Source organism: Centropristis striata, chromosome 23 (assembly GCF_030273125.1).
Source record: "Centropristis striata isolate RG_2023a ecotype Rhode Island chromosome 23, C.striata_1.0, whole genome shotgun sequence".
Lineage (NCBI taxonomy): Eukaryota > Metazoa > Chordata > Actinopteri > Perciformes > Serranidae > Centropristis > Centropristis striata.
In genome coordinates, this window is record NC_081539.1 from 15,181,819 (window position 1) to 15,206,493 (window position 24,675).

A 24,675-nucleotide genomic window follows, 5' to 3' on the forward strand; every position below is an offset into this window, starting at 1 on the left:
AAAGATGTACAGTACAACAAAAATCATATCCCGTATTTTGAGAAGATGTTATTCCATCTAATAAATACTTTATTGAGACAAATTAAACATGTTTAAATGTCTGAATCTGTTGCAGCAGATGTTTTCTTAAAGCTGAATGAATGGCACATACATTTAAAGGTAGGGACACTCATTCACTGATCAAAACCGTAGAAAATACACATTGTGATACATGTTAATGCACTAATAGTGATATTATCTAGGTTTATATACATTTTATAAGAGACTGTACCAACTCCAAGTGCTAAACACCTTCCCAGTATGCCAGCAAATTACACATTTCACTGCTTTTGCATTTTTTTTGTGTTGTGTGAAATGTCATTAGAAGCACTTTTCATGCGTTTCTGTTCTTCAGCTGTTAGAAGAATTAACTGTGTCAATTGGCTCTTTGATGAGGATGCTTGTTATCAAAGTAATGGAATAGACATGAGAGAAAAGGCATATCTCATCGCATATTCAGATTGTTGCCTACAACTTTCTCATCTGAGCCATCAAGTCTTCTAGGCTCTGTTCAGTCTCCTCCACTGTCTCCCCACTTGCTTTATCCTGGTTCAAACAAGAGAAACAAGAATAGCATCAGAATTAAGCTGAGGTCAACTGTGAATATTTAGCTGACTTATCACATATATTGAATAATGACCTCAAACATGTTAAACTAACAGTTAAGCCCGTCAAAGCCATATTGTGTTACAAAATACTAACCTCAGCTGGAATGGTGTAAGCCACAGTAATGCCTTCAGGGAGGTCAGGCACAGTGCCCGATGCAGCCTCTAACTCCGCTTCAGTTACCTCTGATACTAGTTCAATACCTGTACAGGACAATTGTGTACACATATATTTACTGTGTTGCACTATGACAAATCCAAGCAAACTGTTACAAACAGTTGAAACATTTGTTTGTCACTCACCCCACTCATTGTCCTCGTGTACAACCTCCTCCTCCTCTTCCTGTACAACTTCAACCTTTGGCCGTTCTGCTTCTTTCTTCTGAAGAAAAACATTTATGCAGACAGACACTGTTAGCTTTCTCAACTGGTAAAACACAGCCTAACAGTCTGTAGTGCATTGAGCAGGGCTTTTGGTAACTCAGCACACCTTGTACTCTTCCTGTTGTCTCCTGCAGAAGCGGTCATTACACTGGGGGTTGGCTTTCATGGCCATGGTGGGAAAGAAGTCCTGCATGGCATTGTAGCCAAGATAATAACTGACAGTGCCAAACTTCAACAGGTACCTGAAAGACAATATTTGAAGGTGTAATATGTAACTTTTTTGCATTCAAACATCTACGACTGGACCTATGTTATATAATTTGTTGAGTTGTGTACCTACATTAGTTCAAATGTTTGCAACAATTCAAACTCCACCTTTTGTTAATGTTTTAATTGGACAAATCTTTCACCTTTAAGTTTCCCACATGCCAAAAATAATAATAACTTACTTGAGGACATTTTGGACCAGGATTCCTGCGACCACGCCCATTGTTGTTGGTAAGCTGGCAGCACACACACCCTCCCTTTTCAGGGTCTTCTCATCGATGTTAGCTGCCACCACCAGAGGAGGAGCACACTAAGAAAGGGTAAGGCACTGTTACAATGCAACTACTACAGTTGTTCACAGGGCAATGTTGTTCAACTAGGGGGAAATATCTTAGTGCGAAGAAAAGTACAACAAAGTGAAGGCTAAAGAAAAGATGTTTTTGTGTGGACATACAGCGAAGCATGCTGTCTCTCCAGGAATGATGAGCTGGATGTGTCCCGATACAGCGTTCTCACTGACACCAGACTCCATCCAGATCTGACCAAGTTCATTACAGGCCTGTGACAAAATGACCATATTAATACAATCTGCAAAAGTAACAAGCACAAAATGTACTCACAGCTTTGTGACAGTGCTGCACTTACTGTATTGATTGCCATTCTGGCCTCAAAGTTGTCCACACAGCTCAGGACCAAATCCACTGGCTTCCCATCTTCCAGCCCTCCACAACTGAGAAGAGTCAGAATAAGTTGTTGTGAAAGCCTTCACTCATATTAAAACGAGAAAGAAGAGATGGAATGCTTACCTGATGCGCTCCATAAAATGTGTAAAATTTTCCATTGTGGTGATGTTGTAGTTGTGGGTCTCAAATGACACATCAGGGTTGATGCTCCTGGTGGGTTAATTGAGTAACATGTAAGCAAAAAGGACCAAATGTTTCTATTTTCAGGAAAAAGTGGATAACTCTTAACAATAATATACCTGAGCGTGTGTTCTGCAGCTTCCACTTTACTCAGGCCTGCTTGGTGAGGCTGGAAGAACAGTCTGTTCATGTTGGCCAGCTCCACTTTATCATAGTCAAAGAGGAGCAACTGTGGTGGTGCAAGCATAGGTGGGACAGAGGTAAGCACAGGCCACAATCTAGTGAACAAGATGAAGAGGTTTAATGTAGAAGAAATAGGAAAAAGTTGTATTACCTTACCAATGCCACATCTAGTGAGCATTTCAGCTGTCACACTGCCAACTCCCCCAACACCAACCACAGCAACTGTGAATGACCGGATTTTCTGTCAACAGATTTGAAAGTGATTATTTAACCTCTCTGAAAGACACCCTTTAACCATCCTTTCATTATGGATGCACTAATGTTTCCTCTTATGCCGGTTATAGAACAATCTATTTAGGTCAAATCTATTTTTTTCAGTGCGGACATTTGTCAGTCTATCAAGAATTAGGGCAGTTTATTCATGTTTTAACTGAACGTGTATGCATGTAATCACCATATGCTGCTTTGGGCCTGTTTAATATTTAATAGTGGATTTAACTATAAATGAGTATTAATGCGTTCAGGTTGTTTTGTTTATTTGTACATTTATGCTAACTTATTGTTTTTATTTGTTTGTGCTTTTAAAAATATTATTTTCCTTATTATTTAATTCTATATTTATCATCATCATTATTATTTTTCAATTTTATTTATCTCATTTCCCCCCACATTACTGGTATTCTAACTCCTGTTCCTTGTGTAGAGTTCCTTCTTTATATTTGGGTTTCCATGATCCAAATATATACATGAATAAAAAGAGGGAATTAAGGCCGTTCATATTTCAAAATTAATAACATAAAATGCAAATATTCCAATTTAACAAAAATAATTTTATTTTTATACACCTGCTTTTGTATTAAACAAATTAGTGCATATTGGTATTAATATCAGATGACATGGTTAGAAAAAAAAGGAAATTTGTCTAGGTAGGTATATTCGTGTAGATGTGGCATTTTTTAATTTATGTTGGGAGATTGAGCAACATAAACAAACTCAAGTACTACATCGCAAAAAGATCAACCCTTAAAAACATACCTCATAATCATCCACGATGCCCATTCTCTTTAAAGCCATTAGACGACTGCAATGAAAACACAGCTGAGATTAGCTTGTGGTCTGTGAAGCTCCACCATATGGGATGAGTGACTCATAAGGCGTAGCCTCTCGGCGCTACAAGCATCTCTGACAAATTCTGTGAAAAAACAAAATAATGAAATAAAAAGTCACCTGTATGGGTTGGAATCCACAACTTCGGCGCTCATTTTGTCAATCTTCGGTCTGTAGAGTTCTTGGTTTTGAGCATCCTCCATGGCACACTGCTTCTGCTTACACTTTATCAATTCATTTTCCAACTCTCTCACTCGCAGCTTCAGTTCCTCTACTGTCGCCATTACGACAACTATTAACGCTAAACAGTGTCAAGTAAATATACGTAATATTCTGTATAATATAAACGCAAATTAACTATTTAGTCGGCTAAATGGGTACGGAAAGTACACGTCTTCACAACTCAAATCAGCTGTCAGAATGTGCTCCCGTAAATAATGTCCGTGTAGAAAACAAGTACAAATATCTCAAAATGTTCCACACTGTTAGTGCATCTTTTTAAAAACATTTTAAGACGAAAATGGCTGACTGTTGAATTATGTATGTGCATTATGTTTATAAAACTGCCAATTTTCTGCAAGACATTACTATAAATATCATTACTTATTTGAGGACATGACGTCAGTGTACGCAGCCGTAAACGGTCCGACCAGCAATATCAACACAGCGAAAGTTAGCAAAACATTGTACCTAGAAATAATTAATCCATTCTTCAGGTGAGACATGGAGGAGCTCACAACTCCTGTTCGACAGCAGCATGAATTCAATGTTGGCAGACTTAAAAAATATATGTCTGTCAAGTTACAGGTGTCAAATAATGACGCACTTACCGTCAGACAGTACAGGTAAGTTTGTTTGTGACAGTTCCTCAGCATTAAACGCGAATTGAATAGTTTACCAATATTTTTTTTCGCTAAGTGATAATACGCTAACAGCTCCCTGTTGTCTTTTCAGCGCTGGTCAGTCAAATCCAACCTTCCTAATCCAAACACCCTCCACCAGCTATGTTCTCAGGAAGAAACCCCCAGGTGACCTGCTGCCAGGTGCTCACAAGGTAAGCTTTGACAAGTAAATACCTTTGGGCAATAAAATGTTGAGCACTAGAATGTGTTTGCAGCACTGTTGTGTGCAGCCATTTGCTTTCCTTCAGACGGGGAAGAACCTTAATTTGGCTTGGTGGTCTGAGATATTCACATTTATAGCCATTACTATAAAGTTAAAGTTAAAATTCACCAATAACAATTTTTTTTTTTAAATCTTCTTTGTTAACCAGGAAGTCCCATTTAGATTCAGAATCTCTTTTTCAAGACAGACCAGGCCAAAATAGCAGCCAAAACTCAACAAAAGTATAAAAAATTAACATTTACAATAAAACAAGTGCAGTATAACACAATAAGAAGTGCAATATAATACAATATTAAAACACAATGATCCTTATTAGGAAAAACAAGCACATGTCTCTATTACCACAGTCTGGATGGTAGCTTTAAATTCATTGATTGATATCAGACTTTCTAGTTTAAGCTTTTTCTGTAGATTGTTCCATTACCGGGGTGCTGAGTCAAGGTTATTATAGTTAACGAAAACTAACGAAATAACGAAAACTAGAATTGAAAAAACATTTTCGTTAACTGAAATAAAAATAAAAACTAGAGTTTTTAAAAAACGATAACTAACTGAAACTGTATTGTGTGGTTACAAAACTAACTAAAACTAACTAAAATTATAGTGAAAATGTCCTTAGTTTTCGTTTTTGTCAACTTTTTTCATTCATAATTCAGTGGATTTATTTGAACATGAAACACATGGTGAATATGTTTACTGAGACTGGGGTGTTTACACTAGAACCACAATTCAAAACACCCAGAACTGTAAGAGTTAATAACCTTATTGGGGCTGAGATGATAAACCAAAGGAAATAAAGGAAACATTTATTATGGCCTCTTTGAATCTGGCACCCAACACATAGCCCATTACAAAAAAACTAAAACTAACACTAAAACTAATAAAAACTAAACTAAAACTAAGCATTTTCAAAAAATAAAAACTAAACTAAAACTAGAAAAATCACTCTAAAAACTAACTAAAACTAACTGAATTTGAAAACAAAAATTCACAACGAAATTAAAACTAAAACTAATGAAAAATCCAAAACTATTATAACCTTGTGCTGAGTAAGAGAACGCAGTTTTTCCCAGTTCAGTTGAAACACGGGGGACATTTGTATGTGGACTGCAAGGAAATATTGAGGCAACGCTCACTGCTTGTGTATGGAAAAACAATTGCAATATATAATGCGCTGCTAATGGAGAGAGTTCTAAGACATGTTTGAATTCAGGCATTGTTTTGCTGGCTTAACATCAGGTGTTAACCTGATGCAGTTATTCATTTTCAGAAAAACTTCCTTGAAGTAACTGCTGACTGGAAAAACTAACAGAGGTCTATTAAAGCAGAGAATATAGCAAGTTATTATTAAAAGTGTTAATTCCTATAGATATTGAATTTCATGCTTGTAAGTTCAAAAATTTGACATTTTTGCATGTTTGCATGTTTTTGCATGTTTTGCATGACCTGTTGTGTAGTGACCGAAACATAAGTGAACAATTATTTTGAATTAATTAATTCAAAGTGTACCAAGTGAATATAGTCTGCATCTTTATTATAATTAATAAAAAAATATATTGTCTTTTCCCAGAAGCTTCCTATGTATTTACAGTTACACATCACTGTGTAGGACATTATTAGGGTCATGAGGGAACTGTGAAAAATTTGTCAGGATAATATCTTAAGGCATATAGTTAAGGATGCGCATCTTTTTTTTAATTATCATCGTAATGTCAATTTGCACAATGAACATATCATTCTTTTTTTTCTTTCTTTTTTTAGTTAAAAAAGTATTAGTAGAAAAATAGAAGAAATAGAAAAATCATTTTTTTATTGGTTGGCTTTAGTTAATTTTTTGCATTCAAAAAGCAATGTATTACATTATTAAACAACATTATCGCATAAACATATTTTCCTCTTATTGTGCAGTCCTATTCCCAAGTTTTAGAATGGTGGATCTTTGTGACTTTGTTTATAGGTGGACAGGGAGTATCGGGTGCAGAAGGCCCTGTTCTCTGCTGGCTTCCCTGTACCTCAGCCTCTCTTGCACTGCACTGATGCCGAAGTCATTGGAACTGAGTTCTACCTAATGGAGCATGTGAGGGTAGGTCTGTGCTACCAAGGTCACATTTCACAGTGTCCCTGCATCTTATATGTTTATTGCTGTTTTGCTTAACCTTTGCTTCATATTCAAATGATAAGAGACAAAAGTTGGACTCACCAGTGTTTGCATGCTGACTTATAATGTTCACCTATCAGAAGATTATAAGAGACTCTTCTTATCAATCTCTGCTGAGCAGGGGCGTATATTCAGGGATCTTCGTCTCCCTGGAGTGAGTGCAGCAGAGAGATCGGCTCTATATGTGGCTGCAACAGAAGCATTGGCAAAGCTACACTCACTGGACCTGGCCTCACTGAACCTTGAAGGGTTTGGGAAAGGATCAGGTTATTGCAAGAGACAAGTGAGCACAACACATTGTACTAAATAAATAACAATTACTTACTACATTTTCTCAAACAAAAAAAATAGTTGTCGTTGTGATTCACAAGTTTATTTCGATCTCTAAAGGTGTCCACCTGGACAAAGCAGTACATCGCAGCAGCACACCGAGACATTCCAGCCATGACCGAACTGTCTGATTGGTTGATGAAGAATTTACCAGCCACTGATAACGAGGTCACGCTAGTCCATGGAGATTTCCGAGTGGACAACTTGATATTCCATCCAACAGAGGTTCAACTTCTTAAATTATTACTCCTATCTGATTTGTGTGACTGCAATGCTTAACAAAGTGTTTGATGTCATTAGGCACGTGTGATAGCAGTGTTGGACTGGGAGCTGTCTACCACTGGGCAGCCCTTGGCAGACTTGGCCTACTTCCTCATGCCTCACTACTGGCCTACAAACCTTAACATCATCAGTACAATGGGGAGCTTAAAAGGAATAGAAGGTAACAATCAAATAACAACTCTGAACACCATGACAAATACAGAACATGGCCTGAATAGATGGACTAAACTTCACTCATTAATTATTTCTGTGTCATGCAAAACATTCCTATCCCACAAAGGATTACAAAACATATTTATTTTGTTACGGTCTTGCATATACAAAGAAGATTGAAAAGGGAAAAAGAAAAGAAAGACTAAAAAAACAAACTATACTGTATCTAATTGTTGTGCCTTTTCTGTCCTTGTGTCTCTCTCACCAATGTCCAGGTATCCCAACTGCGGCAGACCTGATCTCCATTTACTGCCGGTGCCGGGGGATCCCATCTGCTTTGCCAGAGTTGAATTTCTACCTGGCTCTGTCTGTCTTTAAAATGGCAGGAATTGCCCAGGTCTGTACCTATGTATCTGCAAAGTTCAACTACAATTTTATCCCCATTTTCCTACAATGCAACTTAACCCTCTGAACTCCAAAACCCACCAACATGCTTGAAAGGCATCTTTTCTTTTCTTTTTTAAACACCAAAATGACACAGTTTATTATAACCCCAGTCAATAAAAATAAATAAGTTGTCATTGGATTTTCAAATTTCAGTCCTTGAACGTATCATGTGTGATGAACCCCTTCTGTCAGGAATAATAACCAAAGTTTATCTTAAAATAGTGATGTTTCTTCTAAATAAAGTTATTCTACACGTCTCCTTTCAAATTAGCAAATACAGAACCTGTAAAAAAAACATTAAATGCTGCAGTCCTCACCTGAACTGCAAAGTCATGGATGACCAACAGTCATGGGACAAAAATTCTGTGAAACATTGACTAAACTGCAGGCTGTTTACACAGAGCAGAGAGGATGTAAGTAGAGGTTGTAAAAATGTAAATGGCTTGGTGGCCTGTAATTAAAAATGTATCATATCTACTTGGGGTTCAGAGGGTTAGATGAAATTCGAACTGGTATTATATAGTTGGGATACTTCAAATGTCTCATAACAGTTTTTGCCATTTTTATCTTTCAGGGCATCTATGCACGCCATTTGCTGGGTAATGCCAGTGCTCCCGATGCCGCACAGTTCAGCCTGTGTGTGGAGCCCTTGGCTAAAATTGCCTTGCAGCTTGCAGAGAGGTTGGTCGGCTTCAAGAGATTCCTAAGAAAATGCTTGTGGTTTTTACATGGGCTTTTGTATCAATACAGTGACTCAATAATGACTTTTTAAAAATGTTAGATGTAAGCGGATCCATGTTATAAAAGCCAATCTGACTCATATATCCTTTCTTTGTGTAACTCTATCTGTAAACTGTTGCAGATGCCCACTGAGTTTGATAGAAGTTGATTAAAGTCCTAGATTGTACTTTTATTTCAGTAATACGCATGTGTGTTAATATTAGCAGTAATAGAGTTTGATATAAGCATCATTAGACAGTCCAAACATTCTGTTATCAGTAGAATATTGTCTAAATATTGCATTCATTAAGGCCAAAAAACTGATTAATTCCACCTGCTGACTGAATTTAAGCCAGCAACAGTTGGAATTTGACATCCAGCTGCTGCTTCCGATAATCCCTGTTAACTTTCCACTGTGTGAGATGTGCTTCTCGTCAGGTCTGTTTCAGGTCCAACAGAAGAGAGTCTGTTCCTCCAGACAGCTAAAGGTCGGGCTGTTCTCCAGCAGGTCAAAGACTTCATGAGACAATATGTGCTTCCTGCTCAGGAGGTCAGTGCCAAAAGTTGCCTCGAACAGAAGAGAGATTTGTTTGCTGAGATGGACTTTTAACTTTCACATGAAAGAATTTGACAGACCACGCCAGTTTATTCATGCAATCAGTAATAATTCATTCGAGCGAGAGAACAAGGAGGCTATTGATTATATTGCATTGCCATTGGCTCGGCATCATAGTGGTCTTAATGCAGCGCAGCAGTGTGAAGCCAAGAGATGGCATGGCAGATCTTGTTTGGTTTTGTTTGTGGTTGCAGTGCACATAGTGGTGTTAAACAACAGATTTCTTTCTTTAGAAATAACTACATTAACGCAGTGTAAAGTCTGTTACAGATTTTTTTTTTTATGGTCCAGGTTCCCACTGATGAAGTGACAGTAGAGTCAAAAGGAAATTTATTAACATTGGCAATGCTGTTTAAAAACTTTTCTTTCTCTCCAGGAAGTTGCAGAGTACTACTCCAAGCACGCTCAGTCTCCACAGAGGTGGCACACCCCCCAAATAGTTGAAGATCTAAAGGTATGTAAGGATATTCTTCCTATAACCTTTTACTTTATCTGGTGTCCACATCTATTTTAAGTTACTACTACACTGAAATGATGCAATCAAACAAACAACACACATCAATTTAGTAAATCCAACTCGATGACGTATCAGGGGTTAGAGAACAAAAACATTTCAATATAATAAATCAAAGAGGTGTTCCTTCAATATCAATCCAGCAAGTTCAAGGGCCAAGGTTATTTAAGTGTTGTTTAAACAGTGCGCCACCCTTCTGAGTCAGCCCCACACCTCATCATTAACAGATTACATTCAAGAACAAATATAGTTATTTGTGTCTGTGCTGACCCGCTCCAAGTTCTTCATCTTGAGCTCTGCTTTTCATCACCAGCATCTATTTTTAAAGAAGTATTCAGTTTGCACATGCATATACACCGTTGGGGAATGATTCAACAGCTAGATGTTGTAATACTATATTAACAGCTTATTGTATTAAAGAGCAAAATCTCACTGAATGACTGCATACTGTGCATATGCTTACCTTGTTTTAATATTGTGAGAAACTGTTTTGTCCTGTTGAAAGAAGACAAACCAGAAACTTTTATCTCAACCTTGAGCTTGTGTATGCAGCAACTGTTACTAGTAAATCCAGAGAAAGGGGAAACTGTACTTTCTCGTGCCTGTCTAGATTTTGTTATGAGAAAATACACAAGGTGAGAGAATTAGTTATGAGACGGAGATAATATTTTGCTCTGTGACGGCCTTGTAACAGTTCCTCCCTCTGTCTACACAAATACAAACTTGTATTCACAGTTATGCTGATTTTAACTTTATTTATTAAGAACTTAAGTAGACTGAATGTTTCTACTACAACAGTCAATATAATACATGTATTTGTGTGTCCAGGTGAAAGCCAGGGGGGCCGGGCTGTGGAACCTGTTCCTGCCTGCAGTCAGTGGTCTCAGTCAGCTGGACTATGCCTACATTGCAGAAGAAACTGGACGCTGCCTTTTTGCCCCTGAAGTCTTCAACTGCCAGGCTCCTGGTAACACATCCTACATGATGTCAAACTTTGAGATTATATTATTAAATATTATGGGTTCGTTTTTTCAGTCAGGTGGCTATACTATACTCTCCAAATGTCAACTTTTCAGCCTCGTTTTTATCATCGCAACAATACATTTTTGTGTTTGGGTTTAAAACATAAAAATCCCCCAGATTGGCCTTTTAGCATATTTAACTGTCACTCAGTCATTTGACCGTAAATCAGCATAATTTTAGTCCTGAGAGCATTTAATTATCCAGATTTAGTTCATAATACGCTAAAATGTGTGATGTTTCTCCACAGACACAGGGAATATGGAGGTGCTCCACATGTTTGGCAGTGAGGAGCAGAAGAGGAAATGGCTGGAGCCTCTGCTCAAAGGGGAGATCCGCTCCTGCTTCTGTATGACAGGTATTTCCATGTCCAAGTATGCATCACTTGGAAATGTTTCAAATATATGCATCATTTCATGAGCTGCTTTACAAAAGACTGAACAGAGAAAACATATATAAAACATATTCTCTAGAGCCATAGAAGATATGAGTTATGGAAGTGTAAGGGATGTAATTTAAGAGGTGAAATAATTTACTATGTGTGTGCTTGATGAGGCATCTTGAAACACTTACTGTAGATGCCTTTTCAGAACTAATTTTCTGCACAGTTACGTGCGAGTGCTGAAGTTCAGTCCTCCGAAATATTTGTTGCAGTTTTCTTTGCAACGTTCCGGTGACAGTTCTGGTCTTAAATGAACCGGGTCGGACCTTTGCTACCGACTCTGCAGTTTGGACTCTACATCCCAACAGCAAACACTGGCTGACTATGAGTAATTCTTCCCATTTCTCCCCACTTTGCTTTCCACACTGCCTGGAAACGGCAGCATGCTGTTGCCAGAGGTGATTACAGTGGGTGTGAACCGCCCCGTGGTTTTTCGTAAACACAGATGGGGATTCGTAGTGGGGATGTTTTTTGTCAGCAGCTTGGCTGATTTATTACACTAGATGACGACGAACAGGAACCTACATCTTGTGCTGATAAGCTCTACAGCAGATGAGTCTTAACAAAGTCAGAAGTTGCACTTGTTTGTATGAAGTATGATGAAAGTGGTGCACGATGCCTGTGGTGTGAGTTGGGATCCAGAATTGTGAAAAAGATGGATGATAATGTAAATCAGAGGATTGGAGTTGTAAAACCTGTTAGTCTAAGTTTTATTGCCTGTTGTCTTTCATTACGTGCATACTGTATATGTTCTGTGTTATAAACTGACCTATGGTCTGCTCCCCAGAGCCTGATGTGGCCTCCAGTGATGCAACCAACATGGAGTGCACACTTCGCAGGGATGAAGACAACTACGTCATAAACGGCAAGAAATGGTGGAGCAGTGGTAAGTCCATTTGTTTTCAACTGATTTTATAAGGGAAATAACATATTTATTAATTTTTTAAATTTTCTGGTCCATTTAGGATTGAGAACACTATTAGCGAGCTTAAGGCTCATTAAATAACAAGGATTTGTTTTATGTTTGCCTAGACTTGCTTTAAATCATTATGTGAGGCGAGTCCCCTTTGAACAAAAGAATGGCTTAAAAAAGAGTAAATCTGAAAACGTTATTTTCCATTATGGTCTCAGGCTTTTCTCAGTAAGAGATGATTTTATATGTAATCAAGATGTTGTAACAAAGCACTACAGAGATACATACTTACCCAAACTGCCAACATGTGGATAACAAAAAAGGCAGATGACTCTACTCTAAGCATTATAATACATGTAAAACATATTTTCATCCTGGAAAAAATGTTTCAGAGCAGCTTTGGTTCACCAGCAGGTTGGACCAGTAAAAGGTCACAGATTCAAATCACAACACACAGTCAGTGTGTGTTCATCAATTGACATTTTACCTCTAATTGATCAGTCATTGTAAACTGTTTAAGGTGAACAAGATGCTAAGTGCCCTTTAAATAAATGTCAAAGTAAATGGCTCTGTTGATGCTCTATTTCATTTTCTGTATGCACATAATTTCTGTGTTAAACCTGACTCATGTGTGAGTCAGTGTTCCTCTAGTTTATAGCACTGTTTATTGTGCACTCTTAGGCTTCTGATCGGCTCTTTAAATGAGTTTGGTTCATTTCAACGTAGAGACTCTTTAAATTAAGTCAACAAAATCGTAAAATTAATCCTTTTTTAAGGAATTTAATTGATGGCTATTACTTAAATATCCAACGCTCTTTTTAGTGTTTTAAGATGTTTATTGCGCACTTCCTAAATAACTGTGAACTGCAAAGTATTCCAGATGTTTCCTCTGACACAGATGTGGTCTGAGGTTTCCACTCCCAGTTTAAAGGAAAACAGTGGCCTGTTGTTTTTGTTGTTTTTTCCGATTCTGCACGGAATTCCTTCTTGTCTTAAAACGATATGGTTTACCAGAAATGTGTTGAATTTTCACTTTCAGATGATTGTCCTTAATAAGTGCACAGTCCACGTCTGTCTTGTTCTGTTTCTCTTTCCATGGAAGTGAAATTTCCATTAGTAGAAAAACTTTCTGGGCTTGTGAGAGCGTCCTCTGCCAGCATGAATGCCATGAGTCTCTGTTAGGAAAGAATGCTGATGGCCATTTCATACTTACTGTGACCTTTGGCTGCTTTTGTGGCTAAGAGTGGAAATTGAAGGATTTTGTTCCTTTACAGCATCCAGACTCTCTCAATCCATTTTAATTTACAACAAAAGGAGAAGTAAAACTACACGATGTCGTGTTAATTGGAATTACGTAAGGAAAATGTGTTGCTATGGTCTATGTTGTGCTACGGTTTTTCAAAATATCAAATGTAGTGTTCCCCATTATGGGTGTTTCCCAAAAAGCTGTCCTTGGCTGCCTTCACAACATGTTCCCTTAAGGATCTGTCCAGTTGTTTATGTATGAAGTATCTTTTTCCATAGAGAAACAGAAAGTAAAGACTTGCCAGCTGTGGTTTTTATGCTGTATTTCATTATAATAATTACATGGCAGTTCCCTCATTAGGTTGTCCTTTTTATTTTTTTAGGAATAACCCCACTGTAAATTAAATTTACTGGAAATATGGGTTTTGCCTTAAATGAAGATTTAGCCTGTAATCCACATACACTACAGAAGGATGCCGTTTTTCTTTGCTTTCCATTTCTCTCTAAAGTTTAGTGAGTAGCTACATGGGAGGGCCTACACTGACGATGTTGCTTGGGCAGCTCTGTGGTGTGGAAGCTATATAAGACTGCCCCATGGGTATGATAATGTTCTCAAATTATTCCCAGACCTGCAATCTTTTATCTCTAAGCCATAGGCATTTCTATTTGCACAGATACTCACACAAGCTGAGACGGTGTACTGGTGCAATGGAATCGGCATACGAGTCATTATAAAGTTGCTTCCATTAGGCCAAGTTAAGATTGTTCAGTTAAACAATCTTACGATTTGTGTTATAGTTTATAATGTTGACATTGTTGAGGTGTGATGTCTGCCAGTAATTACTTGATCATTTGCTGTTTAAGAAAAACCTGATGTACATCTGGGTCAGATTGGAGCGGCAAAGTTAATGATGGCTTTGTTCCTTGTTTACCTATTTAGTGTTGTGATTTGCAACTTAATACTTTTTTGTATTTTTCTGGGGACCCTGTTATTCCTCCGCTTGGAGGCGGTTGAAAAACTGCACCCAAAACTTTTGTCGCTCTATTTAAACACATCTAGTCCAACTGCCACGCATCCAAGCTGTAAGCCATTTCAGTGGAAAGAGAATGACTAACAGGTACTGCAGATGGAAAGAATGGTAAACAATGAAGTCGTTTCAAGTCTGAAGATCTTTATGATCTATCTGTGGCAGATCTGGTCAGGAGGTTTAGCTCATTCATGCTACGTGGGAGGACCCCACTCTGTCATAGCTACAGTAGTACAAACAGGCTTGAGTAAAGCACTCTTGGACTATGGCCACCCCTCACTTTGAGCCTATATTGGATATACAGTGAATTTATTAGGTTTAGCTTTAGCATGATGCTATATGATGAATGAGGTATTTCAAAGGGGAAAAGATGAAAGTTGCCATTTTTACCAGTCTAGAGAGAGCATTTATCCAACACTAAAAAGTTAATCCATTACATAAATTTCACTCCACTGCAAATCATTTGCACTTATTATTGAAATAAAAAGAAGATGAGCATATAAAAATGCCTGTCAAGGAACATGCCGCTTGGTTTCTAGTTTGATGACATGAAGGGGTCCTTCCTGCTGTTTGCTGTTCTCTTTGTTTGCCAAATGTTTTTCGACTCATTGGGTCACCCACTGTGCAATCAAGACATCCATCATCCCAACCCAAAGCCGCAGGATGTAATAAAATCAGATGCAGATGATCTCATTGAAGGCAGCGCAGACTGTAGAGTTGAATTTGATTTGTCTTGAGGAACCATAGAAGCACTCGGAGTATCTTGTTTCAGCTGCATTTAATTACAACAGATGTATGTAGATGCATGTCACTGAAAATCTTTCTTTTATTTAACAAAATACATAACTTATACAAAATTCTGTGCTTAGTTTGTGCATATAAACTGTAAACTTACTTACATATATATTTATTACATAAAGAATGAATATTTAGGGTCATTGACGTCTACCTCTTAGTAGTAATAGTATATGATATGTAAATATATATACATAGACGTACGATTTCTTTGTAGATGTTAACAGGAAAATAGATGTTTTGAGTCCTAGATAGTAAATGTGCTGGTGTCTTGGTCTTCTGAACCAGACTGGGATTGCGTTTGAGTGCGAGCGTTGAGTGCAATCTCCACTGCTGGTTCCTCGTTGACGTGTCTCGGATGGCGCCCAATTCGCTGTCCAAGGTGCTTAGCAACCTTGAGGACGTGCCCCCTGAAGGAGGATCCGATGAAGGCGTAGAGGACAGGGTTAATGCAGGCATGGGTCAGCGCCAGGCTCTCTGTCACTTGAAGAGCTCGATCTAAGGCTTTGCTGACCTCGCAGTCAGTCACAAGGGTGTAGATGATGTCCATCGCTCGGCACAGTTTGACCACGTTGTATGGCAGCTGGGTGAGCAGGAACACGGCAACCACGGCCAGCAGGACACGCAGGGCACGCCACTTTCGGTCTCTCCGCACCCCAGATGCCTGGCTCAGCACACGGCCTACCCAGCAGTAGCATACCACCATGACCAAGAATGGCAGCAAGAATCTGAGGATCACCTCCAGCAGCTCCAGGGCAGCCTTTGCGGGTCGGGCCATTTCTGGCGGGTAGACTGAAGTACAGGCCATCCTGTGATGAGAGTGCTTCACTGTGGAGAAGATGAATTCGGGAAGGCCAAGAATGCCGGCTACAGCCCACAACACTATAATCACCAGGAGCCACTGCCACTTTACGCGGGGACCTGTCCCTGTCCTGCCTGTCGGATTGTGGGCGACAGCACGGTAGCGATCCACACTGATGCACGCCAGCAGCAGCATGCCACAGCTGAAGTTAGTACTGTAGAGGAAGGAGGTGAGCTTGCAGGCTGCCGCACCCAACATCCAGCCATGGACGGCATCAGCCGCCCAGAACGGCAGGGTGAAAAGAAGCAGCAGGTCCGAAATGGCGAGGTTGAGGATGCACACATCCGTCAGGGTTCGTAGTCGCACCTTTGATGTGTAGACCACCACAACCAGGGCGTTCCCAGCCAGGCCCACCACCAGAGCCAGGGCATAGATGACCGGGAGGAAGACACCAGCAAAAGAGCGCACTGCCGCCTTGTCACAAACACTGTGTTCGTAACTGTAATCATAACTGTCGTTTAAGCCGGAGTCTTCGTCGTCATGATAGTAGAAATCTTCCATTTTTTTCTGTAGAGAAAAACAAAAAAACAAAGTGCAATTTAGGGAAACATCCGTCTTATTTTTAACAGATGAAAAAAACGCTGTCCTTTTTAATTGTTCCGTTGCAGAAACATGTAATTTGTGTGTTATTTAACCCAACCAGTGCAGATTTTGTGAATCATGTGCTGCTATTCATTAGAAACAGGAAAAGGGAGTTCTTTCTTTTTTCTGCATGAAAGGAGTCTCTCCTGCATGGTTTCCCTAATTGCTTAGGCCATGTCTGTCTGAGCTGTGAATAGGCTTGAATAACCCCAGTGCACACAAAGAGCACAAGAGACCCGCAAGACAACTAATTACCTTTCAAATCATTCAGTTTGTATTCTGTCGGAAACTCGGACTAGGAAAGTGGCAGCATTTGGTTTACTACAGCCTCTGACTATTAAGTCGTAATAAGGAGAAAAGATCATAAAGCATTCATCATAAAACTGTCATCTTTTCCCAAATGCCCGCCAGCACAAGCTGCATCACAAACAGATAACATCTACTAAGAATCATGTAGAACAATCTATTCACAGCTTGTAAACCTTATCTGATCAGTAAACACATTGACCCACATGTACACTTCCAATTTCTTTTCGGTCTTTTCATGACTAACTTTTTGTTGCCTGTGAGGGACAGAACGACAGGAAATATGAGGAGTGAAAGATAAAAGATGACACAAAAGTGCAACTAAGGTCCCTTGACAGATTTTAATTCAGGATGTTACTTTGCTGTCTATGGTATGTGCCGGTTCAACAGGACATCCCATTGAAGTGTGAGCTTTATGCAGAATCACTGTTTTGTTAGCGACCCCTCCCCAGTTGTTTGCTCCAGACGGGAATGCCGTGTCTGTGGGACTAGTGAATACAGTACTGTCTGTGTGTGTGTGTGGGTGTACATGGTGGCTTTTACGGACACTGATTAAACACAGATTATTCTTGTTCCTTAGAAAAAATATCTCACGATCTCTTGAGGAACATCATGCTCAAAGACTTTGAAGTACACACATTACATAGATATTAATCTCATATATATTTTCTTCATTCAGTTCATTAAAAGTAGAATTCCTGGAACTGAAATGAAATATTACGTGACGGGTGATATCATTCCTGGCGGAGGACCGGGGCATTATGCATGGCATATTTTGCATCTTTGCATCATTTTTGGCAAAGGATACCTGTTGCTAAGATGACAACAGTCGTTTTATATAATAAAACGTCCAGGTTTGTTATATAATGAGTCATTATCTCCTGAATGGGAGGAGCAGGAGTTGCCAAAACAGATGTTCATCGGAACATTCTGAAATATGTCAAGTATTCCTGTGCTGTCAGCAGCTGCATTTCATATGTAAGAGGAGGATAATGGGTTGATCCATGTTTTTCATCTTTAATGTAGTTGTTTGGGTTTTTTGATCCCTATAAGCTAAATAGAGATAAAAATCAAGTTTAAGGCCAAATGACTTCAAAAATGTAATAAAATGATGAAAGGTAATCTTTATATCTCACAAATTGGAAATGTAGGCTTGTTTTACTGCTTCTTGTCAGACAATTCACACTTATTCAATTTGTTTTATGTTAGAAAAACTAGATAACAGGATTAAAATCACAGAGACAAAGGTCCTTTTTTTTTTTTTTTTTTACTGACAACTGCACTATAAATGACACCTTAGTCACACACTTATAATGATAAATGATAAACTTTATTCATAAGACACTGAGAAAACAAAGTGTGACAAAGAGCAAAAAGTAACCCTGATGAGAACAACACAAACCGGGGAAACACTGCAGAAGGCTATGTTCAGCTTGTTATCATTACCTCACTGTGGTTATAATAATGTCATAAAATATCCTTGAGCAGGACTTTGACTGCTAGTCTTACAGTAAAGTGAACCTCTGACTATCAGAAAAAACAAGGCACAGAGTTTTTCGATCACTATGTCATAAGTTAATGTGAAATGACTTGTAGCTGGTTTATTGACTTCAAATGACCAACTTAAAATGGCATTACATGATCAGTTCTTCATATTATAATACAACATTGTCAACACATAATATGGTAAAGAAGATACAAGAAAAATACATTCCAAGATATTTTTTTTTACATTCTTCTAGTGAGAATTTGACTTGTTTTGTAGTTGATGAAAAAGTCCCAAAATATTGAATAAAGTGTAAGTTAGAGTTCAAAAGATGTTCTTACCTTGTGTTCCTTTTTGTTGGATTTGTAAAGTCGGTGATGTCCTTTTTCAATCGCACAGACAAAATAGTGAAGTATCCTGAGGAGAGAAGTTGTATGCACCACAGGACTAAAGTGACTGATCTCTTTGCCTCAGCCCGCCCCACTCCCTCCTCTGCTGACACTGTAGGAGCACCTCTCCTCACCACGTACTTCTCCATGCACGTGCGTGGGTGCATGCGTCTTTAAGACTGTGTTATTATGCAGGATAAACGGACGCACAAAAGTTCCTTTAATTCATCACTGTCTTTGTTTACTGTACTGTGCAAAGAACCGTAGGAAAAAAAAGCTGCTTTTCAATCTTAGATAAATTGTGAACTTAATCTCTGACGCCCAGGGAGTGCCCTTTGTTTGTGTTCATGCGAGAAAATAAATGATAAAAGCAGGATATAAAATAACATCCCATGTGGATTTACATGTTTGCCACATTTACAAGGCGGTTTGTTGATTGTGGTTTGCTGGAATGCAGCCATTATCGTTTTTTTTCATAGTGTGTTGTGTATATCGCTTACCAACTTCACTCACACTCACAAAATTCAATGGGGCAATCCCTTCGAATTAAGATGCTTTTAACTTGGAAATTTATAAATAGAACTTTAGTATTTTTGTTTCCTGGATTTTTCTTATGAATACTGTTCCTTATTTTAGCTTCCTCCAAAAGAGTTCACTTTTTTAGTGTTAAGAGTGTGTTAAGAGTTTTTAATCCCCCTCTGTCTCTTATTTTGCCTTTTTCTCTTTTTTATATTATTTAATCTATAATTATAAAATTAATCAACAAAGCACAATTATTTGAATAGCTATGTATGTATAAAAGCATGCTTCCATAAAAAAAAGTTTAAGTGATAGATTTTTGGCAAAGAAAAAGGGCATTCGCTTTTCTTAAGTATGTCATACTGATGTAATCAACAACCTAAAATGTTTGGATGTCACATTCTCAGGGAGACAGATTACAGGGCTGGGAAGCTTTATTTTCATTCCACTGGTGACAGGACATGTATGGGCATGACTGTTGCATGACAGCAGGTCTCACCTCGTATTATTCACCATGAATCTTATGCAAGGGTTCCCTGGAATACCTGAGCTGCTCCCGAGTAAAACAAGCTTTCGTTGATGTGGTTTTGGGTGGAGTCAGGTGTAATATTTGTGTGCTTTGATACAGTGCAACCATAAGTGATTGTGTTTGAAATTCAGCAATCAGAGACAGAGTTTAACGACTAAACATCTGTCAGATTGTGTTTGTTGACGTTCACATGCACTCACACTGTTCCTCTCTTGCTGTGAATATTCAAAGACTGTTGATGTCTCGTCTGTTCCAGTCTGGTGTCCATATGTCCTTTCCTTAGGGGACAATTTTTGTCACTTATACAGAAATAAAAACAGGAAGGCAGACCATCGGTCACCCTGACTGTGCCTTAGGGACCCAAGGCCACATGGGGACTGTTTCTCTGAAAGTGAGCTCCCAACCAACCAGGGAAATTCCCAAATATTCTGCATTTAATTGTCACCACTTTGTGCTATCTGGTCAATTTCCATTGTATTTAGTTTGTGCAATACCTTGTAAAAATGAAATGTATGTTTTCATCTAGCTAGTGTTTTTTTGTGGGGTTTTTTAAGTTTGTTTTTTAACAGTATTTGTTATATTTTCAGTCGTAAAAAACGACATTTTCCAGCAAAGACTCAAATGTATTTTTATTTTCTCCTAACAAACAAGATCCTAGTAGTGACAAACTAAATGTTGCTTAATGAGAAAGAATCCAACTCAGGAAATATAAATCAACCTGCGGCGGTTTCAGCTAGCCGCTCTCATGCCATTAATCTGTCACTAGTTGCATTCATTTGGCACTTCCCATTCAACAACAGACAGTTTCCAAGCAGACTCAGCCATTGTCAAATGTTTAGGGACAGAGTCTGTCTGTGAAATGTTGCTTGTTCCATTGTTGTTACGCCACCAGACAGCAACAAAACATGAATACAACTGAACCACAGCATGTCTGACTGTTACCCGCAGGTGCTGGCAACCCACAGTGCAAAGTGGCCATTGTGATGTGCAGGAGCGGATCTCCGGATGTTAGCAGCAGGTCAGTTCAACTGTTTTGTGGTGAAGAATATTGGCATGTTTTTTTCCTCTGCTGGTGAGTGGGAATATAAATATAAAAGTACTTTGTCCTCTTTTGCACACGCCTTCAGGCTTCTGATGTCATGTTTTTACCACAGGTTTTATTATTCAAAGATTTTGCCTACAATATTCCACACTTCTCTGGTTTTATAGAAATGTTTTATATTCTGTGCTTGTACTTTGCACTTTACTGTAGAGGCTATTTTTCCCATTAACTTCCCTCTGTGCCAATATAATAATGGCAATGGACTTTGGTTTCCAGGACAGGGTGTACTTCCCAGCATGCACTTGCATTTTAACACCTGTCACTTGCCTCCTCTTTCTGCCTAGAGGTTTGGATCACATGGCAGAAAAACTTGACCTTAATTTAATCTTGTTGATACTTGATGTCAGTTGAAGATTAGAGTCAATTGCAGCCACATGATTAAACGCTCATCAGTTACAAGTATTTAACATGTATATGGGGAAAAAAAACCTCACCACACCAAAAAACAACCACACCCAAGATATGTGTTACACTTTCTCCTTGTATTGTCAGCAGTGTAACAAGGCTCACACCCAACCCTGTCTGCAAAGGAAATGTATGAATCAGGGCGGCAGATTCTCCCCAACGATCCCAGCATAAAAACCTTGTCATAAAGGTTGTTGTGGAATTGAAGTTTAAAGAAATTGTGATTAACTAAAATGTATAATTCCTCTACACTTGCATCATAGACATGGGCAACACAGTATGATCCTCGTCCCTTTGGACACACCGGGTGTGAAGCTTGTCAGACCACTCACCGTGTTTGGACAGGATGGTAGGATAATGTCTGTCATTACATCTTCATGTGCTATTAATACTTTCCTGCTTTCCCAGAGTGTTAATTTCCGTTTTGCATGCAAACATTACAAATGAGCTTTCATGCACAAATTAAACCTTTCTTTCCCTTGTTTCTATGCTCAGATGCGATCCATGGTGGCCACTTTGAAGTGCACTTTGAAAACGTGCGTGTGCCCGCCTCCAACATTATCCTGGGTAAGAGACTGTTTTGCATTCTATTCACATTAGGTCTTCTTAAGAAGCAAGCTACACCTATAAAGCCATAAAGTATATTATTATTATTATCATTCCTTTATTGCGTTTGGTCAATAAATTAATTCAGGCTTGACAGTTATGTGTTGGAGGTCACCAGGTCAGAGTTATAATTTCCCTTCTGTGATGATTATCAGTATCTCTTTCTGTTATGGGTTCTGTGTGTTTGTTTCCAGGAGAGGGCCGGGGATTTGAGATTGCCCAGGGTCGTCTGGGGCCGGGCAGGCTTCACCACTGCATGAGGGCTGTAGGTGTGGCAGAGTTGGCACTGGAGCTGCTCTGCCAGCGGGCTGCATCCAGGCACACATTTGGAAAGAAACTGTACCAACATGTGGGTAAACTGTGGCCACAGAAATCCCTCTAATTTACTAATTTCAAGGCTGTGATACTGTAGCTGGTATTGAACCCTTTCCTGCTGGTGACACCTGGTGGACACATTTTTACATGCAGCGTGAGTAAATATCCTCTCCTTCCTGTGTTATATATGTTATGTGCGTAGGAAGTTGTTGCTCACTGGATAGCAGAGTGCCGTCTCATGATAGAACAGACCCGTCTGCTGACTCTACATGCTGCTCATGCCATCGATACACTGGGCAGCCGGGCTGCTCGCAAACAGGTACAACTGAAAATAGTTTCTTATTGCATGGTGGTACACTACTATGATCATTTTTTGTCTCATTTTTATGACGTACTATACAATGATGTTTTTTTCAATCATATTTTATGACATGGAACATTATGACTGTTATTTAAAAAAATGTTGACATACTAACATTGTAGTGATTACAGATGGCTATTAAAGTTATGTACTTACTTGGTTCCTGTGGTCTAAGGCTTGTACCATTAGGTTGAATTCACTTATTGTAAGTCGCTTTGGACCAAATCATTGGCCAAATGAAATGTAATGTAATGAAAATATATACTATATAATATACTATTACATTTTATCATATTTTTATAGCATGCTATATTATTATTTTAATCATATTTTTGCAGCATACTATCATATTTTATGACATATACTATGACATTTTTTTGTCCCAGTTTATGACATACTATACTATGACATTATTTTTAAAATTTTTATTGCATACTATACAATTACCATGTTTGTGATATTTTTAGGACATTACTTTTTTTATCACATTTTTGTTACATATTACTTTTTTATGACATACTATACTATGACATATGGTTAACTCAAGTGTTAAAAAAGAATATCTTGTAAAATTAAATTCCTTCATTTTTTTTCACATCCTACTATAGTATGATTATTTTTTTAATGTTCATTGAAATGTAAATTTCAATTTCATTTATTATCATTGTGCTATCTGATGTAACCGGTCAGAAGTCAAAGTGGCAATGAGGTCTAAAAATCTATGACTAGGTTCTTTATCGGTATCACGTTTAACTTAACAACTGAATTTTTTCCATTCTCCCATGAGACCCCTTATGTCGGCTTTTCTGTTTTCTAGATTGCGATGATTAAGGTGGTGGCAGCCAGGATGGCGTGCAATGTAGTGGACTGTGCTATACAGGTATATGGAGGTGCAGGTGTGTCTGGAGACTTCCCACTGGCACAGATGTAAGTTTACTTTTCTCCCCACATGCATAGGAGAATGAGGATTAAACCAATTTCCTTCCTGATTGCAGTATCTCCACATTCTTCCTCAGGTACTCATATGTTCGGACTCTGCGAATTGCTGATGGGCCAGATGAGGTGCACCTCTCCTCCATTGCTAATCTGGAACTGAGGGATCAATTGAAGAAACTACAGGCCAAGCTGTAAAGTGATTAAAGTTTTGCCAATAAGCTTAAATGAATTGCAACTGTCTTAAATATACTAGTTTCCATGACTAGAAGGAAGCAGACCTTGTTTAGCTTTTGGTGAAAATGTAAGTAATTTTGCTACCAGATGCATTAAATGTATGTAAATTACTTGACTAAAATACTGTCCACATTTGGACATCCCATAATATAGTGTTTTTCTGTCATTTTTTGATAAATTATGTGATATGTATCAACAAACTATAATAGGGTAATTCTTAACATTTTAGGCATTTTCAAAAATTTGACTTTTTGACAAAAAAACAACATACTATAATATGACTTTTTCTCTCCAAAATTTGGACATCCTTTAATAAAATGCTATTCAGTTATTTGATAAATTATGTGATAATATTTATCAACACACTATAATAAAGTCATTTTTAATATTCTACGGCAGGGATGGGCAAATGGAGGCCCGGGGACCGCATACGGCCATCCCTGGTATAAGGCATTTAAAACATTTTTTACTTTTTGACAAAAATGACTTTTTTTTTTAGTCTCTCCAAATTTTGGACATCCTTTTATATAGTGTTATTCTTGTCATTTTTGGATAAATTATATGATCATATATATCAATAGACTATAATAAGAAAATAAAAATAAACTAGGACTGCAAGCAGTACTGAATGGGCCCTCGCAGTACACGCGTGTCAGGGCATGCTGAGTATTCTTTCGGTTATCAAAATTCTTTTAATAACTTTTTGTTATGAGGGTCCATGTGCAAAGTTTGGTGCAAAACGATGAAATTGCCTAGCCAGAAATTGCCTAGGAGGAGTTTGAAAAAGTAGGTTTACGAAATTTCGCG

At 38.4% G+C, this 24,675-nt stretch overlaps 3 protein-coding genes across 3 annotated transcripts; 1 reads left to right on the forward strand and 2 right to left on the reverse strand.

The window, feature by feature from the left end:
- Positions 1-35: 35 nt before the first annotated feature.
- On the reverse strand, positions 36-4,419 carry uba5 (ubiquitin-like modifier activating enzyme 5). The gene is made up of 12 exons (XM_059326735.1): positions 3,569-4,419; positions 3,377-3,422; positions 2,493-2,582; positions 2,278-2,387; positions 2,102-2,188; positions 1,941-2,025; positions 1,750-1,854; positions 1,478-1,605; positions 1,135-1,270; positions 948-1,026; positions 742-848; positions 36-585 (listed from the first exon to the last, which is right to left on the reverse strand). The coding sequence occupies exons 1-12, from the start codon at positions 3,730-3,732 to the stop codon at positions 508-510; spliced, it is 1,215 nt and encodes a 404-aa protein (XP_059182718.1). The 5' UTR covers positions 3,733-4,419; the 3' UTR covers positions 36-507.
- On the forward strand, positions 4,088-23,996 carry acad11 (acyl-CoA dehydrogenase family, member 11). Its single transcript, XM_059326733.1, has 20 exons — positions 4,088-4,293; positions 4,403-4,502; positions 6,531-6,656; positions 6,853-7,014; positions 7,122-7,286; positions 7,362-7,503; positions 7,772-7,893; positions 8,518-8,624; positions 9,102-9,213; positions 9,656-9,733; positions 10,622-10,760; positions 11,064-11,171; positions 12,043-12,141; positions 20,858-20,927; positions 21,680-21,765; positions 21,912-21,983; positions 22,217-22,371; positions 22,540-22,656; positions 23,516-23,625; positions 23,715-23,996. The coding sequence occupies exons 1-20, from the start codon at positions 4,172-4,174 to the stop codon at positions 23,827-23,829; spliced, it is 2,307 nt and encodes a 768-aa protein (XP_059182716.1). The 5' UTR covers positions 4,088-4,171; the 3' UTR covers positions 23,830-23,996.
- ackr4b (atypical chemokine receptor 4b) lies at positions 14,938-19,051 on the reverse strand. Its single transcript, XM_059326736.1, has 2 exons — positions 18,814-19,051; positions 14,938-16,605 (listed from the first exon to the last, which is right to left on the reverse strand). The coding sequence occupies exon 2, from the start codon at positions 16,597-16,599 to the stop codon at positions 15,484-15,486; it is 1,116 nt and encodes a 371-aa protein (XP_059182719.1). The 5' UTR covers positions 16,600-16,605; positions 18,814-19,051; the 3' UTR covers positions 14,938-15,483.
- Positions 23,997-24,675: the final 679 nt, after the last annotated feature.

Coding starts and splice junctions, on each gene's coding strand:
- ackr4b (XM_059326736.1), bottom strand. CDS start 16,599: ATGGAAGATTTCTACTATCATGACGACGAAGACTCCGGCTTAAACGAC.
- uba5 (XM_059326735.1), bottom strand. CDS start 3,732: ATGGCGACAGTAGAGGAACTGAAGCTGCGAGTGAGAGAGTTGGAAAAT. Junction 2,026..2,101: donor CATTTTATGGAGCGCATCAG/GTAAGCATTCCA, acceptor GACTCTTCTCAG/TTGTGGAGGGCTGGAAGATG. Junction 1,855..1,940: donor CCAGAATGGCAATCAATACA/GTAAGTGCAGCA, acceptor ATTTTGTCACAG/GCCTGTAATGAACTTGGTCA.
- acad11 (XM_059326733.1), top strand. CDS start 4,172: ATGGAGGAGCTCACAACTCCTGTTCGACAGCAGCATGAATTCAATGTT. Junction 9,734..10,621: donor AAATAGTTGAAGATCTAAAG/GTATGTAAGGAT, acceptor TTGTGTGTCCAG/GTGAAAGCCAGGGGGGCCGG. Junction 10,761..11,063: donor CTTCAACTGCCAGGCTCCTG/GTAACACATCCT, acceptor GTTTCTCCACAG/ACACAGGGAATATGGAGGTG.